This window comes from Oncorhynchus tshawytscha, linkage group LG02 (assembly GCF_018296145.1).
Source record: "Oncorhynchus tshawytscha isolate Ot180627B linkage group LG02, Otsh_v2.0, whole genome shotgun sequence".
Lineage (NCBI taxonomy): Eukaryota > Metazoa > Chordata > Actinopteri > Salmoniformes > Salmonidae > Oncorhynchus > Oncorhynchus tshawytscha.
This window is the reverse complement of record NC_056430.1, coordinates 8,790,450-8,813,621: the sequence shown is the minus strand read 5'-3', so window position 1 is coordinate 8,813,621 and position 23,172 is coordinate 8,790,450. Positions and strand designations below refer to the sequence as shown.

Here is a 23,172-nt window from a genome sequence, read left to right as displayed (position 1 = left end):
GCAGGGGTCCCCAATAGGGTCTCTGGCAGGGGTCCCCAGTGGGGTCTATGGCAGTGGGGTCTATGGCAGGGGTCCCCAATAGGGTCTATGGCAGGGGTCCCCAGTGGGGTCTATGGCAGGGGTCCCCAGTGGGGTCTATGGCAGTGGGGTCTATGGCAGGGGTCCCCAATGGGGTCTATGACAGGGGTCCCCAATAGGGTCTATGGCAGTGGGGTCTCTGGCAGGGGTCCCCAATAGGGTCTATGGCAGGGGTCCCCAATAGGGTCTCTGGCAGGGGTCCCCAATGGGGTCTATGGCAGGGGTCCCCAATAGGGTCTATGGCAGGGGTCCCCAATAGGGTCTATGGCAGGGGTCCCCAATAGGGTCTATGGCAGGGGTCCCCAATAGGGTCTATGGCAGGGGTCCCCAATAGGGTCTCTGGCAGGGGTCCCCAATGGGGTCTCTGGCAGGGGTCCCCAATAGGGTCTATGACAGGGGTCCCCAATAGGGTCTCTGGCAGGGGTCCCCAATAGGGTCTATGGCAGGGGTCCCCAATAGGGTCTCTGGCAGGGGTCCCAAGTGGGGTCTATGGCAGGGGTCCCCAATAGGGTCTCTGGCAGGGGTCCCCAATAGGGTCTATGGCAGGGGTCCCCAATAGGGTCTCTGGCAGGGGTCCCCAATAGGGTCTCTGGCAGGGGTCCCCAATAGGGTCTATGACAGGGGTCCCCAATAGGGTCTATGGCAGGGGTCCCCAATAGGGTCTATGGCAGGGGTCCCCAATAGGGTCTCTGGCAGGGGTCCCCAATAGGGTCTATGGCAGGGGTCCCCAATAGGGTCTATGGCAGGGGTCCCCAATAGGGTCTCTGGCAGGGGTCCCCAATAGGGTCTCTGGCAGGGGTCCCCAATAGGGTCTCTGGCAGGGGTCCCCAATAGGGTTTATGGCAGGGGTCCCCAATAGGGTCTCTGGCAGGGGTCCCCAATAGGGTCTCTGGCAGGGGTCCCCAATAGGGTCTCTGGCAGGGGTCCCCAATAGGGTCTCTGGCAGGGGTCCCCAATAGGGTCTATGGCAGGGGTCCCCAGTGGGGTCTATGGCAGGGGTCCCCAATAGGGTCTATGGCAGGGGTCCCCAATAGGGTCTCTGGCAGGGGTCCCCAATAGGGTCTCTGGCAGGGGTCCCCAATAGGGTCTCTGGCAGGGGTCCCCAATAGGGTCTCTGGCAGGGGTCCCCAATAGGGTCTCTGGCAGGGGTCCCCAATAGGGTCTCTGGCAGGGGTCCCCAATAGGGTCTCTGGCAGGGGTCCCCAATAGGGTCTCTGGCAGGGGTCCCCAATAGGGTCTATGGCAGGGGCTACCCCCACTAGTGGCTACCCCCACTAGTCGCTACCCCCACTAGTCGCTACCCCCTCTAGTTCTTACCCCTCTAGTTCTTACCCCCTCTAGTCCCTACCCTCACTAAACCCTACCACCACAAGTCTATCTAGTCCTTACCCCCACTAAACCCTACCACCACAAGTCTCTCTAGTCCCTACCCCCAATAGTTTCTACCCTCACTAAACCCTAGTACATATAGTCGCTAGTCCCTACCCCCAATAGTTTCTACCCTCACTAAACCCTAGTCAATATAGTCGCTACCCCAGCTAGTCCCTACCCCCAATAGTTTCTACCCCCACTAAACCCTAGTCCATATAGTCCCTACCCCCACTAGACCCTACTCCCACTATACCCTACCCCACTAGCTCCTACCCCCACTACTCTCTCATCCCTTGGTACTTCTGTAGATCAGACGTGATTGGATGAAAGCAATATGTCAATAAGTCTACCTTGCCAACGACCTAGTCCAAGATGTTACAGCATAGACAAATAATCTACTGTACATGATGTGCATAGGGTCTATGACAGGGGTCCCCAATGGGGTCTATGGCAGGGGTCCCCAATAGGGTCTATGACAGGGGTCCCCAATAGGGTCTATGACAGGGGTCCCCAATAGGGTCTATGGCAGGGGTCCCCAATAGGGTCTCTGGCAGGGGTCCCCAATGGGGTCTATGGCAGGGGTCCCCAATAGGGTCTATGACAGGGGTCCCCAATAGGGTCTATGGCAGGGGTCCCCAATAGGGTCTATGACAGGGGTCCCCAATAGGGTCTCTGGCAGGGGTCCCCAATGGGGTCTCTGGCAGGGGTCCCCAATAGGGTCTCTGGCAGGGGTCCCCAATAGGGTCTCTGGCAGGGGTCCCCAATAGGGTCTATGGCAGGGGTCCCCAATAGGGTCTCTGGCAGGGGTCCCCAATAGGGTCTCTGGCAGGGGTCCCCAATAGGGTCTCTGGCAGGGGTCCCCAATAGGGTCTATGGCAGGGGTCCCCAATAGGGTCTATGGCAGGGGTCCCCAATAGGGTCTATGGCAGGGGTCCCCAATAGGGTCTCTGGCAGGGGTCCCCAATAGGGTCTATGGCAGGGGTCCCCAATAGGGTCTATGGCAGGGGTCCCCAGTGGGGTCTATGGCAGTGGGGTCTATGGCAGGGGTCCCCAATGGGGTCTCTGGCAGGGGTCCCCAATAGGGTCTCTGGCAGGGGTCCCCAATAGGGTCTCTGGCAGGGGTCCCCAATAGGGTCTCTGGCAGGGGTCCCCAATAGGGTCTCTGGCAGGGGTCCCCAATTTACATTCAGCTGCGGGCCGATTACATTGGGATACATTTACATATGCTTCTCTGTTTATGCATGAAAATACAGTACTTGGGAATATATTTCCTAAATTAAAATCACTTTGAGCTCATTACCTGGGGATTTTACAGTCTTCAATGTCCAAGAACATAAATGTTATACCATTTCAATATACACTATATATATATATATATATATATATACACACACAAAAGTATGTGGACACCTCTTCAAATTGGTGGATGCGGCTATTTCAGCCCAGCCCACTGACAGGTGTATAAAATTGAGCACACAGACATGCAACAGATGAATCTGGGTTTATCGGATGCCAGGATGCATAGTGCCAACTGTAAAGTTTGTTGGAGGAGAAATATTAATGCTTTCCTGTTTCAACATGACAAAAGCATGGTCCATACAGAAATGGTTTGTCAAGATCGGTGTGGAAGAACTTGACTGGCCTGCACGGACCCCTGACCTCAACCCCATCGAACACCTTTGGGATGAATTGGAACACCGACTGAGAGCCAGGCCTAATCACCCAACATCAGTGCGTGACCTCACTAATACTCTTCTGGCTGAATGGAAGCAAGTCTCCGCAGCAACGTTCCAACATCTAGTGGGAAGCCTTCCCAGAAGAGTGGAGGCTGTTATAGTAGCAATGTTCCAACATCTAGTGGAAAGCCTTCCCAGAGGAATGGAGGCTGTTATTGGTGGAAAGTATAGACCAACCTGTGATTTTGGAATGATATGTTTGACAAGCCGGTGTCCATATACTTTTGGTCATGTAGTATATGTGTGCGTGTGTGTGTGTGTGTGTGTGTGTGTGTGTGTGTGTGTGTGTGTGTGTGTGTGTGTGTGTGTGTGTGTGTGTGTGTGTGTGTGTGTGTGTGTGTGTGTGTACAGTACCAGTCATAAGTTTGGACACTCCTACTCATTCAAGGCTTTTTCTTTATTTTTACTATTTTCTACCATGTAGAATAATAGTGAAGACATCAAAACTATGAAATAACACATTTGGAATCATGTAGTACTTTTGACTGGTACTGAGATATACATACATACATACATATCACCCGCGGGCAGCCTTTTGGGGAACCCTGTTCTAGGGACTGGGGCACACACATGTATTAAAAGAACAGAACAACTCTTATCATTGACTTCAGTATGTGGAAAAATGTATGTCTTAAACCAACACGTTGGTCTAGCTCCGCCCCTAAAACAACTTCTGGGCCAATGAAGGCTGGAACTGATATATGTAATACCATTGTTGCATCCAAAATGGCACCCTGTTCCCTTCGTAGACCACATGGTGTGTGTGTGTATATGTGTGTATGTGTGTGTTAACCCTTCCCTCCTAATGAAATATGACTGTGTTCGTGATCCAGCTTCTACCCGCGGGTGTTTGAGAAGATGTTCTCTCAGAGCAGCGAGGAGGTTTCTATGCAGCGCTACCTCATGTCTTTCCCTCTGGCCTGCTCCCACTTCAACCAGACTGTCCATCCGCTCTGTCCAGAAGAGGTCAGTACCCAGACACTATCGGAATTAAATCTACTATATAGTACTGGAATAGGTTCAATCATATACTACTGGAATAGGTTAAATCATATACTACTGGAATAGGTTCAATCATATACTACTGGAATAGGTTCAATCATATACTACTGGAATAGGTTCAAGCATATACTACTGGAATAGGTTCAAGCATATACTACTGGAATAGGTTCAAGCATATACTACTGGAATAGGTTCAAGCATATACTACTGGAGTAGGTTCAAGCATATACTACTGGAATAGGTTCAAGCATATACTACTGGAATAGGTTCAAGCATATACTACTGGAATAGGTTCAAGCATATACTACTGGAATAGGTTCAAGCATATACTACTGGAATAGGTTCAAGCATATACTACTGGAATAGGTTCAAGCATATACTACTGGAATAGGTTCAAGCATATACTACTGGAATAGGTTCAAGCATATACTACTGGAATAGGTTCAAGCATATACTACTGGAATAGGTTCAAGCATATACTACTGGAATAGGTTCAAGCATATACTACTGGAATAGGTTCAAGCATATACTACTGGAATAGGTTCAATCATATACTACTGGAATAGGTTCAATCATATACTACTGGAATAGGTTCAAGCATATACTACTGGAATAGGTTCAATCATATACTACTGGAATAGGTTCAAGCATATACTACTGGAATAGGTTCAAGCATATACTACTGGAATAGGTTCAAGCATATACTACTGGAATAGGTTCAATCATATACTACTGGAATAGGTTCAATCATATACTACTGGAATAGGTTAAAGCATATACTACTGGAATAGGTTCAAGCATATACTACTGGAATAGGTTCAAGCATATACTACTGGAATAGGTTCAAGCATATACTACTGGAATAGGTTCAATCATATACTACTGGAATAGGTTAAAGCATAAGTAGAGTATATATATATTCCACTTATGGTATGTTTAAATATCTGTCACGCCCTGGTCTTAGTATTTTGTGTTTTCTATATTTATTTGGGCAGGCCAGGGTGTGACATGGGTTTATTTTGTGTTGTGTTTATGTATGGGGGTTTTTCATAGGTTTTGGGATTGTGGCTTAGTGGGGTGTTCTAGTAAAGTCTATGGTTGCCTGAGGCGGATCTCAGAGGCAGGTGTTTATCATTGTCTCTGATTGGGAACCATATTTGGGCAGCCATATTCTTTGAGTGTTTGGTGGGTGATTGTTCCTGTCTCTGTGTTTATTGTCACCAGATAGGCTGTATAGGTTTTCACATTCCGTTTGTTGTTTTGTATTGTTCGTGTTTATTCTTTATTAAACATGTATGTAAATTACCACGCTGCATTTTGGTCCGACTCTCCTTCGACGGAAGAAATCTGTAACAATATCAAGGTTGATAATGATATTTTTCAGAATTAGGGCCAGGAGTTTTTCCATGAACATGTTCTGTGTAGTTTGACACAGTGTTTCCAGGTATGGTCAGGAAAAACTCCTGGCCCTAATAATTTAACCAGTGAGGAAAACATCTCCATCAACCAGAGAAACACAAATACAAACTCTTTCTGAGTATCAGTGATTTAGTGTTGGGATAACTCTGTGTCTTGTATATTGTCTGTGTCTAGACGGAGGCTGTTGAGAAGAGGAGTCTGCGTCTGTGTGTGACCTTCCTGGAGGAGATTGCCAAACAGACCAGCTCTGTCATCTTAGAGATCTGTAGCGAACAGTGCAACCTCAATGACCAGGTGTGTGTGTATGTGTGTGTGTGTGTGTGTGTGTGTGTGTGTGTGTGAGATATGCAACCTCGATGACCAGGAATCTGGGGGAAGTGTACAGGTCACACAACTAATTAACTATAAGTCAATCGACAGTATTCTTTAAATGATATTATAACACTCCTGTAGTCACTACAGACGCCATATAAAGATACTAAACAAAATGGATCTGGGAGACTGTTCAATGGTCATTTCAATTCTAGATATTTAGCCATTGACAAAAACAAATCCCAGGTTGTAGCTTTAATGTAGGAGCGTGCCAGTTGGACGACTGAAGACCAAGGATGACTCTTGAGAAGGTGAAATGATGTAATGACAAAGTGTTTTTCTCTCTGGTGGAAAACATTGTGAGGGTGTTTATTTTAATTTAGACTCCTGACGTGCTGAAGTATAGCAGACAGAAGGTAAAGGCACTCACAATGCAATGTAGAATACGCTTTAACGGAAAATGTTTATTCACTGTGGTCCTCTTAATCATGTTTCCTATTAGCTGTTGCCCAAACACTGTGGCCAGACCATAAGTGCAGCTCGCAACAAGAAGCAGAAGAAACAGACGCTGAAAAAAGGAGACGTGCAGAGAGAGAAACCTGGAACAGAGAGCCAGAGGAAGGACCGTGCCATCGTCACCAAGTCAGTGCTCTTTACCCTTCCTCCCTGTTCCTCCTATCAAATCTAAATGTTATTTTCACTGTGCTTCATAAACAACAGGTGTAGTAGACTAACAGTGAAATGCTGACTTCCCAACAATACACAGACAAAATAATAGACAAACATAACACAAGTAACAAATAGACAATACGTTACAATAACATGGGGTAACAAATCAATGTATCAATGTAATCAATCAAATGTATTTGTCACATACACATTGGTTAGCAGATGTTAATGCGAGTGTAGCGAAATGCTTGTGCTTCTAGTTCCAACAGTGCAGTAATAACCAACGAGTAATCTAACTAACAATTCCAAAACTACGACCTTATACACACAAGTGTAAAGGGATAAAGAATATGTACATAAAGATATATGAATGAGTGATGGTACAGAGCGGCATAGGCAAGATGCAGTAGATGGTATCGAGTACAGTATATACATATGAGATGAGTAATGTAGGGTATGTAAACAAAGTGGCATAGTTTAAAGTAGCTAGTGATACATGTATTACATAAAGATGCAGTAGATGATATAGAGGACAGTACTGAGTCCATGTGCAGGACTATGAGGTAATTGAGGTAGATATGTGCATATAGGGATAAAGTGACAAGGCAACAGGATGTATTAATAAACAGTAACAGTAGTGTATGTGACTATCACCCCCTTTTTGTTTTTTACACTGCTGCTACTCGCTGTTTATTAACTATTGCATTGTCCCTTTACCCCTACCTACATGTACAAATGACCTCGACTAACCTGTACCCCCCACACACTGACTCGGTACTGGTACCCCCTGTATATAGCCTCGTTAGTGTATTGTTACTTTTTAGTCCACCTGTCCCGTTTTATTCATAATTTTTTTCTTCCATCCCTCTATTCATCCATCCTTTTCATTCATCCCTCTATTCATCCCTCTTTTCATCCATCCTTCTTTTCATTCATTCATCTATTCATCCCTCTATTCATCCATCATTCTTTTCATTCATTCATCTATTCATCCCTCTATTCATCCATCATTCTTTTCATTCATCCATTCATCCATCATTCTTTTCATTCATCCATTCATCCAACCATCCATCCCTCTATTCATCCATCCTTCTTTTCATCCATCCATCATCCCTCTATTCATCCATCCTTCTTTTCATTCATCCATCCATCATCCCTCTATTCATCCATCCTTCTTTTCATTCATCCATCCATCATCCCTCTATTCATCCATCATCCTTTTTCATTCATCCATTCCTTCTTCACCCCACTCTTCCTTTCCGTTTGACCTCCATTCATCTCTCCTCCAAATTGAATAATGTTTGGTTAAATCACTCATTTCGGGGACTACTAACTACTATGCAGCGAAAAGTTTCCTCATTTGAAGTGTTTTATCGATTGATTGAATATTTCATGGGTTTTAATTTTTAAAGAAAAGTAGACTAACAATTTCTAAAGTCTCATTTACATTTACCAATGTAACAGTATAACTTTAGACCGTCCCCCTCGCCCATACCCGGGCGCGAACCAGGGACCCTCTGCACACATCAACAACTGACACTCACGAAGCATTACTCATCGCTTCACAAAAGCCGCTGTCCTTGCAGAGCAAGGGGAACCACTACTTCAAGGTCTCAGAGCGAGTGACGTCACCGATTGAAACGCTATTTAGCGCGCACCACCGCTAACTAAGCTAGCGTTTCACATCCGTTACACTCATCCCCCTTTTGACCTCCCTTTTTTCCGCAGCAACCAGTGATCCGGGTCAACAGCATCAATGTAACAGTATAACTTTAGACCGTCCCCTCGCCCATACCCGGGCTCGAACCAGGGACCCTCTGCACACATCAACAACAGTCACCCACGAAGCATCATTACCCATCGCTCCACAAAAGCCGCTCTCTCTATTTAAGTTAACAAAAGAATAAAGACATTGCAAATGACATATGTGGAATTAGTAAATGTACAAAAAGGGGCCTCCCTTGATGGTCTGGCTCCCCGGATTTTACATCCAGCTTGAATATGGGTTGTATTTACAATGGTGTGTGTTCTTCACTGGTTGCCCTTTTCTTGTGGCAACAGGTCACACATCTTGCTGCTGTGATGGCACACTGTGGTATTTGAGAGTTTATCAAAATTGGGTTTGTTTTCAAATGATTTGTGTGTCTCTCTGGTCATACATTTGGCAGGAAGGTTAGGAAGTGGAGCTCAGTTTCCACCTCATTTTGCGTCCTTTCTCAATAGCAAGGCTATGCTCACTGAGTCTGTACATAGTCAAAGCTTTCCTTAAGTTTGGGTCAGTCACAGTGGTCAGGTACTCTGCCACTATGTACTCTCTGTTTAGGGCCAAATAACATTCTAGTTTTCTCAGTTTTTTCTTAATTCTTTCCAATGTGTCAAGTAATTTTATATATTTTTTACATTTTTTGTTTGGGTCTAATTGATTTGCTGTCCTATTTGTATGGCTCTGTGGGGTGTGTTTGTGTTTGTGAACAGAGCCCCAGGACCAGCTTGCTTAGGGGACTCTTGTCCAGGTTCATCTCTCTGTAGGTGATGGTTTTGTTATGGAAGATTTGGGAATCGCTTCCTTTTAGGTGGTTGTAGAATTTAACAGCTCTTTACTGGATCTTGATCATTAGTGGGTATCGGCCTCATTCTGCTCTGCATGCATTATTTGGTGTTTTACGTTGTACACTGAGGATATTTTTGCAGAGACTCAATTTGGTGTTTGTCCCATTTTGTGAATTCTTGGTTGGTGAGCGGACCCCAGACCTCACAACCATAAAGGGAAATGGTTTCTATAACTGCTTCAAGTATTTTTAGCCAGATCCTAATTGGTATGTCGAATTTCTCTCTCTCTTTCTCTCTTGCTCTCTCTCTCTCGCTCTCTCTCTCTCGCTCTCTCTCGCTCTCTCTCTCTCTCTGTCTCTCTCTCTCTCTCTCTCTCTCTCTCTCTCTCTCTCTCTCTCTCTCTCTCTCTCTCTCTCTGTCTCTGTCTCTCTCTCTCTGTCTCTCTGTCTCTCTGTCTCTCTCCCTCTCTCTTTCTCTTCCAGTATGGACAAGCTGCATCTGACTCTGACTGAGCTGTGCTCCTCATTCAGTGGGAGCAGTGACTTCACGGTGTTCAACCACATCGTCACTCCTGCAGAGTTCCTCACATCTCACTTGGAGACACGCCTCACCAAGTACGCAACGCACCTTTTGCCTGTAACATGATCTCTGTCTTAATATCTATTGCTTTATAATATTGTATCGTTAAATCCTTTTCTCCACCTAAATCTCTATTTCTCTGTTTTAAGCAAAACATGAGACCGTTTATAATGCAGAGAAAATTTGTATTGTATTTTTATTTAACATTTCTTGAACTAGGCACGTCAGTGGAGAACACATTCTTATTTACAATGGCCTCCTGCAGAGACGGGCTGGGATTAAAAAATATAGGCCAAAATACATCACAGCAAGAGAGAACACTATATAAAGATAGACCTAAGACAACAACACAGCAAGGTAGCAACACATGACAACACAGCATGGTAGCAACACAACAACAACACAGCATGGCAACACAACATGGTAGCAACATGACAACAACATGGTAGCAGCACAACATGACAACATGGTAGCATGACAACAACATGGTAGCAGCACAACATGACAACATGGTAGCAGCACAACATGACAACATGGTAGCAGCACAACATGACAACATGGTAGCAGCACAACATGGACAGCACAACATGACAACATGGTAGCAGCACAACATGACAACATGGTAGCAACACAACATGACAACAACACGGTAGCAACACAACATGACAACAACATGGGTAGCAACACAACATGACAACAACATGGTATAAACACAACATGACAAAAACATGGTAGCAACACAACATGACAACAACATGGTAGCAACACAACATGACAACAACATGGTAGCAACACAACATGACAACAACATGGGTAGCAACACAACATGACAACAACATGGTAGTAACACAACATGACAACAACATGGTAGTAACACAACATGACAACAACACGGGTAGCAACACAACATGACAACAACACGGGTAGCAACACAACATGACAACAACATGGTAGAAACACAACATGACAACATGGTAGAAACCCAGCATGACAACAACAAGGGTATAAAAACAACATGACAAAAACATGGTAGCAACACATGACAACATGGGTAGCAACACAACATGACAACAACATGGTAGCAACACAACATGACAACAACACGGGTAGCAACACAACATGACAACATGGTAGCAACACAACATGGCAACACAACATGACAACAACATGGTAGCAACACAACATGACAACACGGGTAGCAACACAACATGACAACAACACGGGTAGAAACACAACATGACAACACAGCACGGGTAGCAACACAACATGACAACAACACGGGTAGCAACACAACATGACAACAACACGGGTAGCAAGACAACATGACAACAACACGGGTAGCAAGACAACATGACAACAACACGGGTAGCAAGACAACATGACAACAACACGGGTAGCAAGACAACATGACATCAACACGGGTAGCAAGACAACATGACAACAACACGGGTAGCAAGACAACATGACAACAACACGGGTAGCAAGACAACATGACAACAACACGGGTAGCAAGACAACATGACAACAACATGGGTAGCAAGACAACATGACAACAACACGGGTAGCAGCACATGACAACAACACGGTAGCAGCACATGACAACAACATGGTAGCAACACAACATGACAACAACATGGTAGCAACACAACATGACAACAACATGGGTAGCAACACAACATGACAACAACATGGTAGCAACACAACATGACAAAAACATGGTAGCAACACAACATGACAACAACACGGGTAGCAACACAACATGACAACAACACGGGTAGCAACACAACATGACAACAACATGGTAGCAACACAACATGACAACAACACGGGTAGCAAGACAACATGACAACAACACGGGTAGCAGCACATGACAACAACATGGGTAGCAGCACAACATGACAACAACATGGTAGCAACACAACATGACAACAACACGGGTAGCAGCACATGACAACATGGGTAGCAACACAACATGACAACAACACGGGTAGCAACACAACATGACAACAACACGGGTAGCAGCACATGACAACAACATGGGTAGCAGCACAACATGACAACAACATGGGTAGCAGCACATGACAACAACATGGGTAGCAGCACAACATGACAACAACACGGGTAGCAACACAACATGACAACAACACGGGTAGCAACACAACATGACAACAACATGGGTAGCAGCACATGACAACAACATGGGTAGCAGCACAACATGACAACAACATGGTAGCAACACAACATGACAACAACATGGGTAGCAACACAACATGACAACAACATGGGTAGCAACACATGACAACAACACGTTTGCAACACAACATGACAACAACACGGGTAGCAACACAACATGACAACAACACGTTAGCAACACAACATGACACCATGGTAGATACTTTACTGAACTATATATTACAGAGTTCAGGAGTTCAGACAATTATAGCTACAGTAGGTTGCTATTTCAAAATGAACCAAGCATGCACCATAATGATCTGTGTACATGTTCTGCTTCCATTTCAGCACAGTGTAATTGATCAATTAATTAAATATAGCGCGGGGGGGGGGTTGAGGAGAGGGATAGATAGAGACAGAGAGTGTAAAGTTTACTTCTTAATTTTGATTGTTTACTTCACTTTTATATATTATCTACCTCACTTGCTTTGGCAATGTTAACATATGTTTCCCATGCCAATAAAGCCCCTTGATGAGAGACAGAGACCGAGAGAGACAGAATAATCATTACATGGTTCGTTGAGCCTGACTGTTATTCATTCAGCCTGCCATGCCATGTAGCCCTGTCTGATTCCATGACGTTAGTTTGTGTGTGTGTGTGTGTGTGTGTGTGTGTGTGTGTGTGTGTGTGTGTGTGTAATGTTCCAGGATCATCGTGAGAATGGCCCATTACAACCAGACCACCCAGGAAATAGGACGTCCGTCTGACCTCCTGGCCGGGATTCGGGCCTACACAGCCAGCCTGCACACCCTGTCACGCTACCTCAGTCTGGACGTCACTAGGCTGGTCAAGAATGTCCTACTGCAGCAGACGCAGCCACTGGACTCATACGGAGGACAGACCATCACCACGCTCTATACCAACTGGTAACGTGATACCAGCAGCAGTCCTCCAATTACTATTTCATGTCCCACTCCCACTATTACCAGAAATAAACTCAGCAAAAAAAAGAAACGTCCTCTCACTGTCAACTGGGTTTTATTTTCAGCAAACTAAACATGTGTAAAATATTTGTGTGAACATAAGACTCAACAACTGAGACATAAACTGAACAAGTTCCACAGACATGTGACTAACGGAAATTGAATATTGTGTCCCTGAACAAAGGAAGGGGGTTAAAATCAAAAGTAACAGTCAGTATCTGGTGTGGCCACCAGCTGCATTAAGTACTGCAGTGCATCTCCTCCTCATGGACTGCACCAGATTTGCCAGTTCTTGCTGTGAGATGTTACCTCACTCTTCCACCAAGGCACCTGCAAGTTCCTGGTCATTTCTCACCCTCAGATTAAACAGGTCCCAGACGTGCTCAATGGTATTGAGATCCGAGCTCTTCGCTGGCCATGGCAGAACACTGACATTCCTGTCTTGCAGGAAATCACGCACAGAATGAGCAGTATGGCTGGTGGCATTGTCATGCTTTAGGGTCATGTCAGGATGATCCTGCAGGAAGGGTACCACATGAGGGAGAAAGATGTCATCCCTGTAACGCACAGCGTTGAGATTGTCTGCAATGACAACAAGCTCAGTCCGATGATGCTGTGACACACTGCCCCAGACCATGACGGACCCTCCACCTCCAATCGATTCCGCTCCAGAGTACAGGCCTCGGTGTAACGCTCATTCCTTCGATGATAAACGCGAATCTGACCATCACCGGTGAGACAAAACCGCAACTCGTCAGTGAAGAGCACTTTTTGCCAGTTCTGTCTGGTCCAGCAACAGTGGGTTTGTGCCCATAGGTGACGTTTGTTGCCCGGTGATGTCTGGTGAGGACACGCCTTCCTACAACAGGCCTACAGCCCTCAGTCGGCCTCTCTGTCTATTGCGAACAGTCTGAACTGTTCATTCCTGGTGTAATTCGGGCAGTTTTTGTTGCCATCCTGTACCTGTCCCACAGGTATGATGTTCAGATGTACCAATCCTGTGCAGGTGTTGTTACAAGTGGTCTGCCACTGTGAGGACGATCAGCTGTCCGTCCTGTAGCGCTATCTTAGGCATCTCACAGTACGGACATTGCACCCTGGGCATCTGTCTTTTGGTGTTTTTCAGAGTCAGTAGAAAGGCCTCTTTAGTGTTCTAAGTTTTCCTAACTGTGACCTTCATTGCCTACCGTCTGTAAGCTGTTAGTTTCTTAACGAACGTTCCGCAGGTGCATGTTCATTAATTGTTTATGGGTCATTGAACAAGCAGGGAAACAGTGTTTCAACCCTTTACAATGAAGATCTGGGAGGTTATTTCGATTTTTAACGATTTATCTTTGAAAGACAGGGTCCTGAAAAAGGGACATTTCTTTTTTTTGCTGAGTTTAGGATTTGAACTGACAACCCTTCTGTGACTTGTCTTCATCTCTGACGTCTCCAGGCTAACAGACATTATATCAGTCGCTGAACCGTTTCCTCTGTCACTGAAGAGGATATGACGTCTGCCTCTCCACAGGTACCTAGAGGGCCTTCTGCGTCAGGCCAGCAGCAACCTGATCGTTCACTGCCCTGCAATGCACTGCTTCGTCAACCAGACCATCGAGAACGAGCAGAGTTTCAGAGCAGAGGAGTACTCTGATATCTCAGGTGAGACCTGTCTGCAGTAGGGTAGCCTGGTGACCTCTAAATGCACCTCCACCCTCTTCACCTAGCACATCCTACCTCCACCCTCTCCACCTAGCTCCACCCTCTCCACCTAGCACCACCCTCTCCACCTAGCACCACCCTCTCCACCTAGCACCACCCTCTCCACCTACCTCCACCCTCTCCACCTAGCACCACCCTCTCCACCTAGCACCACCCTCTCCACCTAGCACCACCCTCTCCACCTAGCTCCACCCCTCCACCTCTCTCCACCTAGCACCACCCTCTCCACCTAGCACCACCCTCTCCACCTAGCACCACCCCTCTCCACCTAGCACCACCCTCTCCACCTAGCTCCGCCCTCTCCACCTAGCTCCGCCCCGTCCACCTAACTCCGCCCTGTCAACCTAGCACCACCCTCTTCACCTACCGCCATCCTCTCCACCACCCTCTCCATCTAGCACCACCCTCTCCACCTAGCTCCACCCTCTCCACCTAGCTCCACCCTCTCCACCTAGCACCACCCTCTCCACCTAGCACCACCCAGCTCCGCCCCGTCCACCTAACTTCGCCCTGTCAACCTAACTTCGCCCTGTCAACCTAGCACCACCCTCTTCACCTACCGCCATCCTCTCCACCACCCTCTCCACCTAGCACCACCCTCTCCACCTAGCACAACCCTCTCCACCTACCTCCACCCTCTCCACCTAGCACCACCTACCTCCACCCTCTCCACCTAGCACCACCCTCTCCACCTAGCACCACCCTCTCCACCTAGCTCCACCCTCTCCACCTAGCACCGCCCTCTCCACCTAGCACCGCCCTCTCCACCTAGCACCGCCCTCTCCACCTAGCTCCGCCCTGTCCACCTAGCTCCGCCCTGTCCACCTAGCTCTGTGTTATAGCCCTCGGGTGTTGTAGCCCTCGGGTGTTGTAGTCCTCTGGTCCTAACTGCAGTCTAAACTACAGTCTAAACTACTATCAAGGCACAAGGCGAGACCCAGATGCAGACACAGGAGGCAGATGGTTGGAGTCTTACATTGTTTTATTCATCCAAAAAGGGGTAGGCAAGAGTGGTCGTGTACAGGCAAAAGGTCGAAACCAGTTCAGTGTCCAATAGGTACCGAAGGATAGGCAGATTCAAGGTCAGGGCAGGTAGGATGATCAGGCAGGTGGGAAAGTAGTCCAGGTTCAGGCAGTGGTCAGAACCAGGAAGACAGAGTACGGTGAAAAACACGCTGGTTGACTTCACTAAACATACAAGACAAACTGGCACAGAGAGACAGGAAACACAGGGATAAATACACTGGGGAAAATAAGCAACACCTGGAGGGGGTGGAGACAATCACAAGGACAGGTGAAACAGATCAGGGTGTGACAACTACATTCTAAACCACACATCCATATTCTCCCCTTCATCCCTAATCTGCCCAGAGATGCAGGCCCTGGCCGAGCTGATTGGTCCGTACGGTCTCAAGTTCCTCAGTGAGAACCTGATGTGGCACATCACCTCACAAGTCGGAGAACTCAAGGTAGGATTAAGCTTCAAACAATTACAGACGGCTCATATCTCTCAGAGGGCTGGCTGGCGGTCTATGTCTGATCTGCCGCTGTTGAACTATGAAGTCACTCTTACTCTCCCCCACACAGTCCAACAGGAGATGAACTCATACTCTCCCCCACACAGTCCAACAGGAGATGAAGATCATTGTGACCTGAATATCCCTTATTTTAATTTATATTAAAAAAAGATCTAATTTGTCCCTGCTTAAATAAAGGTTAAATCAACATACCGTCTGAAAGAGAGAACGTCTCCTGGTCAACGTGTCATTCAGCTCCTACAGTAAATGGTAGAAAGTTGACATTAAGATTGAACTGGACATTAACTCTGTGATTGCACTCATAACCTGGTAGTTTGACAGTATCTCACAACTCTATCCATCTATTTTCTATTTTTCCTCTGCTCTTCTCTTCGCTTCTCTTTTCCCTTCTCAACTCTCCCCTCATCTCCCCTCCTTTCCCCTTCTCTCCTCTCCTCTTCCCTCCTCTCCTCTTCCCTCCTCCAGAAACTGGTGATAGAAAACATGGATGTGCTAGTTCAGATGAGAGCTAACTTTGACAAACCTGAGGTCATGGCTAACCTCCAGAAGAGACTGCCTGGTAACACACACACACATACACGCGCATACACACACACTAACCTCCAGGGAAGAGTGCCAAGTGAGCTGCAGGGGGAACAGGAGAAAGATGAGAAGACAAACAGAATGCTTTATCAGTTGACGATGTGAAAGGTGATGTGGAATACCTCGGGGGGGACTGAATCCCGTCTGAAGCTGTTAGATCTGTGCAGTGTGTATATAACTGGAGCTTCTCCAACCGACCTGTCAATTGCATGATTTCAGAGATGTCAAACATCTCGGTGCCGTGCCTCATGACACTAAAAAGGATAATAGATTGTATGAACGCTTTAATCTCTCGTGTTTAACCTGTACAGCAGGAGAGAACGTTCTGAAGAGGATGACCATCATCGGAGTGATCCTGTCCTTTAGAGCCATGGCACAGGACACACTGGAAGACGTGAGGACACACTACCACTTATAATATACTGAATGGAGAATTTTTAATTTCATTCCCCTCTTGTGGGTAATAAGGCTGTTGTTGTTGTATTGTTTGTGTCATGTTATAACATTGTGAAGTCAGTTGCCATGAGTTGACACCAGCTGCCACGACTGTTTATGACATCTGTCGCCCTTATGGTCGAGGCTTCAAATAAAATATTAATATCCTGTCATAGGGTACCTGTCATAGGGTACCTAATAATCCCTCTGTTCTCTGTCTTCAGATCATGCAGAAGCATTGCCCCTACCTGATGGGGCCCATTGAGAACCTAAGGGACATGGTCTCCCCTGACACAGACATCAAGGTACAGAGTGGTTTGGAAAATTGAATATAACCAGAGAGTAAAGAATAGGACAGAGTATGGTGGGTAGGGTTGGGAAGGGTTGGATAGGGTAGGATATGGTATGGTAGGGTGGGTTGGGTAGGGTAGGGTAGGGTTGGATTGGGTTGGGTTGGATAGGGTAGGGTGGGTTGGATAGGGTAGGATATGGTATGGTATGGTAGGATAAGGTAGGATAGAGTAGGGTGGGATAGGGTGAGGGAAGATATAGTTGGGTAGGGTTTTATAGGGTAGGGTATGATATGTAGGACACAGTAGGGTTGGATAGGGTAGATTAGGATAGGGTTGTTCAGGGTAGAATACGGTAGGGTTGGATAGGGTAGATTAGGATAGGGTTGTTCAGGGTAGGATACGGTAGGGTTGGATAGGGTAGATTAGGATAGGGTTGTTCAGGGTAGGATACGGTAGGGTTGGATAGGGTAGATTAGGATAGGGTTGTTCAGGGTAGGATACGGTAGGGTTGGATAGGGTAGATTAGGATAGGTTTGTTCAGGTAGGATACGGTAGGGTTGGATTAGATTAGGATACAAGGGTTGTTCAGGGGGACGGTAGGATAGGGTAGATTAGGATAGGGTTGTTCAGGGTAGGATACGGTAGGGTTGGATAGGGTAGATTAGGATAGGGTTGTTCAGGGTAGGATACGGTAGGGTTGGATAGGGTAGGATAGAACAGGATAGGATACGGTATTATAGGATACAATCGGGATAGGATAGCGGAGGGTAGGGTCGGATTCGATAGGGTAGGATATGGTATGGTAGAAGATAAATTAGGATAGGATATGGTAGGGTAGGATATGGTAGGATTGATTAGGGTAGTATAGGGTAGGATATCATAGGGTTTGATATGATAGGGTAGGGTGGGATAGGGTAGGATTGATAGGTACGTTATAGGGTAGCTTCGGATAGGGTAGCGCATGATTTTCTGGGTTAAGGTAAGATGGAGTAGGGTGGGATAGGGTAGGATAGAGTAGTGTGGGATAGGGTAGTATAGGATACAGTATTATAGGGTGGGATAGGATAGCATAGGGTAGAGTTGGATAGGGTATGATAGTATTGGATAGGGTAGTGCATGATGGGGTAGGTTAAGGTAGGATATGGTAGGGTTGGGTTGGGGAGGATAGAATACGGTATTATAGGTTAGGATACGATAGGATAGCGTAGGGTTGAGTTGGATAGGATATTGTATGGTAGGGTAGGGTGGTGTAGGGTAGGATGTGGTAGGGTAGGGTTAGTTAGGGTAGTGTAGGATAGGGTAGGGTAGGGTTGGATATGATAGGGTAGGATAGGGTATGATAGTGTAGGATTGATAGGGTACATTATAGGGTAGATTTGGATAGGGTAGGATAGGGATCGCATGACAGGGTAGGGTAGACTAGGGAATGGTAGGACAGGGTATGGTAGGATAGGGTAGGAGAGTATACGGTAGGATAGGATCATTACCAAAAAAACAACCGTTCATACGATAACTTGAATTACAGTGTTATTCAGAGCAGTAGAGAGGGGTAGAGAGGGGTAGAGAGGGGTAGAGAGGGGTAGAGAGGGGTAGAGAGCGGTAGAGAGCAGTAGAGAGCAGTAGAGAGCGGTAGAGAGGGGTAGAGAGCGGTAGAGAGGGGTAGAGAGGGGTAGAGAGGGGTAGAGAGGGGTAGAGAGGGGGGTAGAGAGGGGTAGAGAGGGGTAGAGAGCGGTAGAGAGGGGTTGAGAGGGGTTGAGAGGGGTAGAGAGCAGTAGAGAGGGGTAGAGAGGGGTAGAGAGCGGTAGAGAGGGGTAGAGAGGGGTAGAGAGGGGTAGAGAGCAGTAGAGAGGGGTAGAGAGGGGTAGAGAGGGGTAGAGAGCAGTAGAGCAGTGGAACAGTAGAAGGCGTATTTTATGAGTTGTCTCTGACTGTGGAAAGCCCCCTGGCCTGCTTATGTCTTTCCCCTGAGCGTGAGAGTAGGACATACAAAGCAGACATCCCAGACCCGGGTGTAAATACTATTGGAAATCATTTAAAAATACTTTATCTGTGCTGGTTTGAGTTTGTATAGTGCTATGGAAACCAATAGAGAAGTCAAACCATGCCAACCTGGCACTCCAAGCAGGCTAAAACAAATACTTAAAGTATTTGAAAGATTTCAAACATGATTTGAACCCAAGTGTGCAGAGAAAACATAACATGCCACAGCCTGGTTCAGGATGAACCCTAAGACGTCAGCAGCACCAGGCACCAAGCAGAGGCAAGCTGACCTCCCTGAAAGAGACACATCATGTCTGTCTGGTCTGCAACCTCTCAACTAAAATAACCACCTCAATGGAAACATTCTGCCCCCCACCCCCCACCCCCCCACCCCCCAAAACAAATCCCCCCACCCCTTGCTACAGAAAGAGGGAACAGTAGTTAACCAATGCTTTATAGTTTCAGTTTAAGAAAAATTCACTTAATGGAGGCTTTTTTGCCCAGCTAGAAGCTGAAAAGAACTGATAAGCCAAATAAGTAAATGAAGGCATCTTTAAGATTAAAAATGGTTGAAGACATCTTGTTTACTTGATGCAGGTAACCCTGACGGTGTTTGAGCTGGCGTCTGCAGCAGGACTGACTTGTGACATCGACCCTGCTTTGGTGGCAGCCGTCGCTAGTATGCGTACAGGTAAATACAATATTCTCTGGTGGGGGATGTCCGTTTTTACACTGGTCATGTTCCAAGACAATTGTCACTATCCGGCTCGAAGGACCACTTTATTGGTTTTGTACAATATATCTTTATGGCAAAACAGAAGGATTCCACAACTAATCCTCCCCTTTATATAGCTTGACTCCAATTGGCTAAAAAGTCAAACAAATGAAAAAATATTTAACCTATTAATGCATGTCTTTCAACTTTCCTTTTGTTTATTTCCTATGAATGTTTTCTAGAGTTTAGAAGAAGAAAAATATTTTATTTTAAAGGAAAGTTTGCTAATTATGAGTTCTACTCTTCAGATAACTCATCTGTGGATGAGGAGTACAAGCTAACCTGCCTTCTCCTGGTTTACATCGCCGTGTCCCTGCCCATCCTGGCTTTGGATCCCAACTCCTACTACAGCAGACATTATGGTGGTAAGGACCGGGTTATTGACTTGTGGTAAATGTACATAGATGTCCCTCTTCGCTCCCTGTTGAACATACGGACACAATAACCCTAGTGATACATTTAGTTCAGTGCAAAACCAACAACATTACATTGTGTCTCTGCCTTCTCTGAACCTGGACGCCAACTCCTCCTACATTCGACAGGATGTTCATTTCATCTAATAATCTGTATTACAAACTGGTTGGTTCCAGCCCTGAATGTTGATTGGCTGACAGGCTCGGTATATTAGACCGTATACCATCGGTATGACAAAGCATGTATTTTTACTGCTCTAATTACTTTAGTAACCAGTTTAAAATAGCAACAAGGCACCTCTTGGGTTTGTGGTATATGGCCAATATACCACTGCTAATGGCTCTATCCAGCACTCTGAGATGCGTCGCGATTTAGAACAGCCCTTAGCCGTGGTATATTGGCCATATACCACACCCCCTCGTGCCTTATTGCTTAATTTATCCCTTGGGGAAATTCTTCAAGCAGGGTTGTATGTTCAATCCAACAACAAAAAAACTGCATTTTAAAATGTTTTTCTTTCCTGATCTCGAAATCTGCTCCAATGTGGAGTTGAGTCCATGTCTGATTTACATGTTCATGTGTTCATTTGGATCCTCATTGGGTGTTACAATAGCAACAGCTGCCCCTTCTCATGCCATCTGTTGTGTGTAGATTAGTGCAAAGCGATTAACCAAAACGAATGCGTGATTGTGAGGGGACATAGAGAGCAGCTGTTGCTTCATGAGGTATCTCTACCTGAAAATACATGATCTAAGTGATTGATAGTTGGTATACAGCAGTCGTAAAAGTAGGCCTTGGAATGAAATAATAAAGTCTTCATATAAAACAAATGTAAAATACAGAACTGAAATATTTTAGTAACGTAATGTGAGTAAATGAAGGTTACAAAAGAGTCATAAACACTAACGGGCGGTCACTACCATCATGGGACTTGTATTCATTGGTTTATTCTGTGTTACAGCATTCAATCCAGCATTTTTAATACTCAAACCGAAACTGATCGAACCACAAAAAGCTGTAGTTGCTCAGCACTAGTGTAGATCCAGCTGTATGCTTAAATCCTAACTGATTAGGAAAGACACACACAATAGTCACTGACTCATTTTTGAATCTTTCAGGGGTGAATCACAAGTAACATTTCCACCTAATCTCCCATCGACGTCAATGCACGACTAAGTGTAATTCAAGTGGAATTTGCCACAGTTATGCTAACTGGTTCAATGTGGTTGACATTCCATGGACACTAGTCACGCCAGTTTACCAGAACTTGGGGGAACAGTGACATCATCACAGTCATCACTGTGACACCTTGGAATACTTCTAATTCCCTATTGACCTTAACTCAGGCAGGTTGACGAATGAAAGACTTGTTTTTTACCAAGGACTCTGGGTAGCGTCCCAAATTACACCCTATCCCCAATAGTGCACTACTTTAGACCAGGAGCCATAAGGAAGTGCACTACTTTTGACCAGAGCCCATAAGGAAGTGCACTACTTTTGACCAGAGCCCATAAGGAAGTGCACTACTTTTGACCAGAGCCCATAAGGAAGTGCACTACATTTGACCAGAGCCCATAAGGAAGTGCACTACTTTTGACCAGGGCCATGGGGAAGTGCCCTACTTTAGACCAGGACCCATGGGGAAGTGCACTACTTTTGACCAAAGCCCATAAGGTAGTGCACTACTTTTGACCAGAGCACGTAAGGAAGTGCACTACTTTAGACCAGGTCCCAAGTGCACTATATAGGGAATAAGGTGCTATTTGGGATGCTGTCGTGTTTCTGTTTTATTTAATTTTTTTTATTTAATTAGGCAAGTCAGTTAAGAACAAATTCTAATTTTCAATTACGGCCTAGGAACAGTGGGTTAACTGCCTTGTTCAGGGGCGGAATGACAGATTTGTACCTTCTCAGCTTAGGGGATAATATCTTGCAACCTTTACGTTTACTGGTCCAATGCTCTAACCACTAGGCCACCTGCTGCCCCATAGTGATTGTGTCAGACAGCATAGACCTTCCATAAAATTAGTCTTATTGAGTTGTCACAGAGCCGGATGGAGAACTCCTAAGAGCATCAAATAACAACCGTGGAGCAAAGTCAGAGAGATGGTGACATCAGAGATGGTGACATCAGAGATGGCGTTCAGGTTTTTCTCTGTCTGCGTTTTAAACATGACCTGGAATAAAAAGGATTCAGAAACCCTGATGGAGACAGGATTCCGTCAAAAGCCTCGGTAGGATTGTTGTTGTTACATCGGAGCTATAGAATGTGTGTCCACCTTCTTTTGTTATTGGCAGTGCTGGATCTAAAGGACACCTCCTACGGTCTAGGGAGTTGACTGTTCCTGTAAATGTATTTTTTTTTAAAGTGGTGTCTTCATTTAGTTTGGTTTTCCTCTGTGTGGCTCTGGCTTCTGCTTTGATTGATTGACCGCAGGGAACCACAACAACATCCATTGTCTGGCCACTGCCGTCACCCAACTAATTGATTGATTGACCGTGGGGCACCACAACAACATCCATTGTCTGGCCACTGCCATCACTCAACTAATTGATTGATTGATTGACCGTAGGGCACC

General features: G+C 45.9%; 1 protein-coding gene across 5 annotated transcripts in view; it reads left to right on the top strand.

The window, feature by feature from the left end:
* nckap1l (NCK associated protein 1 like) overlaps nucleotides 1–23,172 on the top strand; it is a 46,936-nt gene that overhangs the window by 19,496 nt on the left and 4,268 nt on the right. For 4 of the 5 annotated variants that reach the window (XM_042329965.1, XM_042329956.1, XM_042329974.1 and 1 more), the window contains exons 17-28: nucleotides 4,019–4,151; nucleotides 5,781–5,900; nucleotides 6,421–6,560; nucleotides 9,620–9,751; nucleotides 12,597–12,815; nucleotides 14,386–14,516; nucleotides 15,948–16,045; nucleotides 16,580–16,673; nucleotides 17,008–17,090; nucleotides 17,356–17,436; nucleotides 20,002–20,095; nucleotides 20,428–20,544. In XM_042329965.1, coding sequence (XP_042185899.1) covers nucleotides 4,019–4,151; nucleotides 5,781–5,900; nucleotides 6,421–6,560; nucleotides 9,620–9,751; nucleotides 12,597–12,815; nucleotides 14,386–14,516; nucleotides 15,948–16,045; nucleotides 16,580–16,673; nucleotides 17,008–17,090; nucleotides 17,356–17,436; nucleotides 20,002–20,095; nucleotides 20,428–20,544 — 1,442 coding nt within the window. Of the gene's footprint in view, nucleotides 1–4,018; nucleotides 4,152–5,780; nucleotides 5,901–6,420; nucleotides 6,561–9,619; nucleotides 9,752–12,596; nucleotides 12,816–14,385; nucleotides 14,517–15,947; nucleotides 16,046–16,579; nucleotides 16,674–17,007; nucleotides 17,091–17,355; nucleotides 17,437–20,001; nucleotides 20,096–20,427; nucleotides 20,545–23,166 lie in introns of all 5 variants that reach the window. The other variant, XM_042329975.1, reaches the window with a different exon arrangement.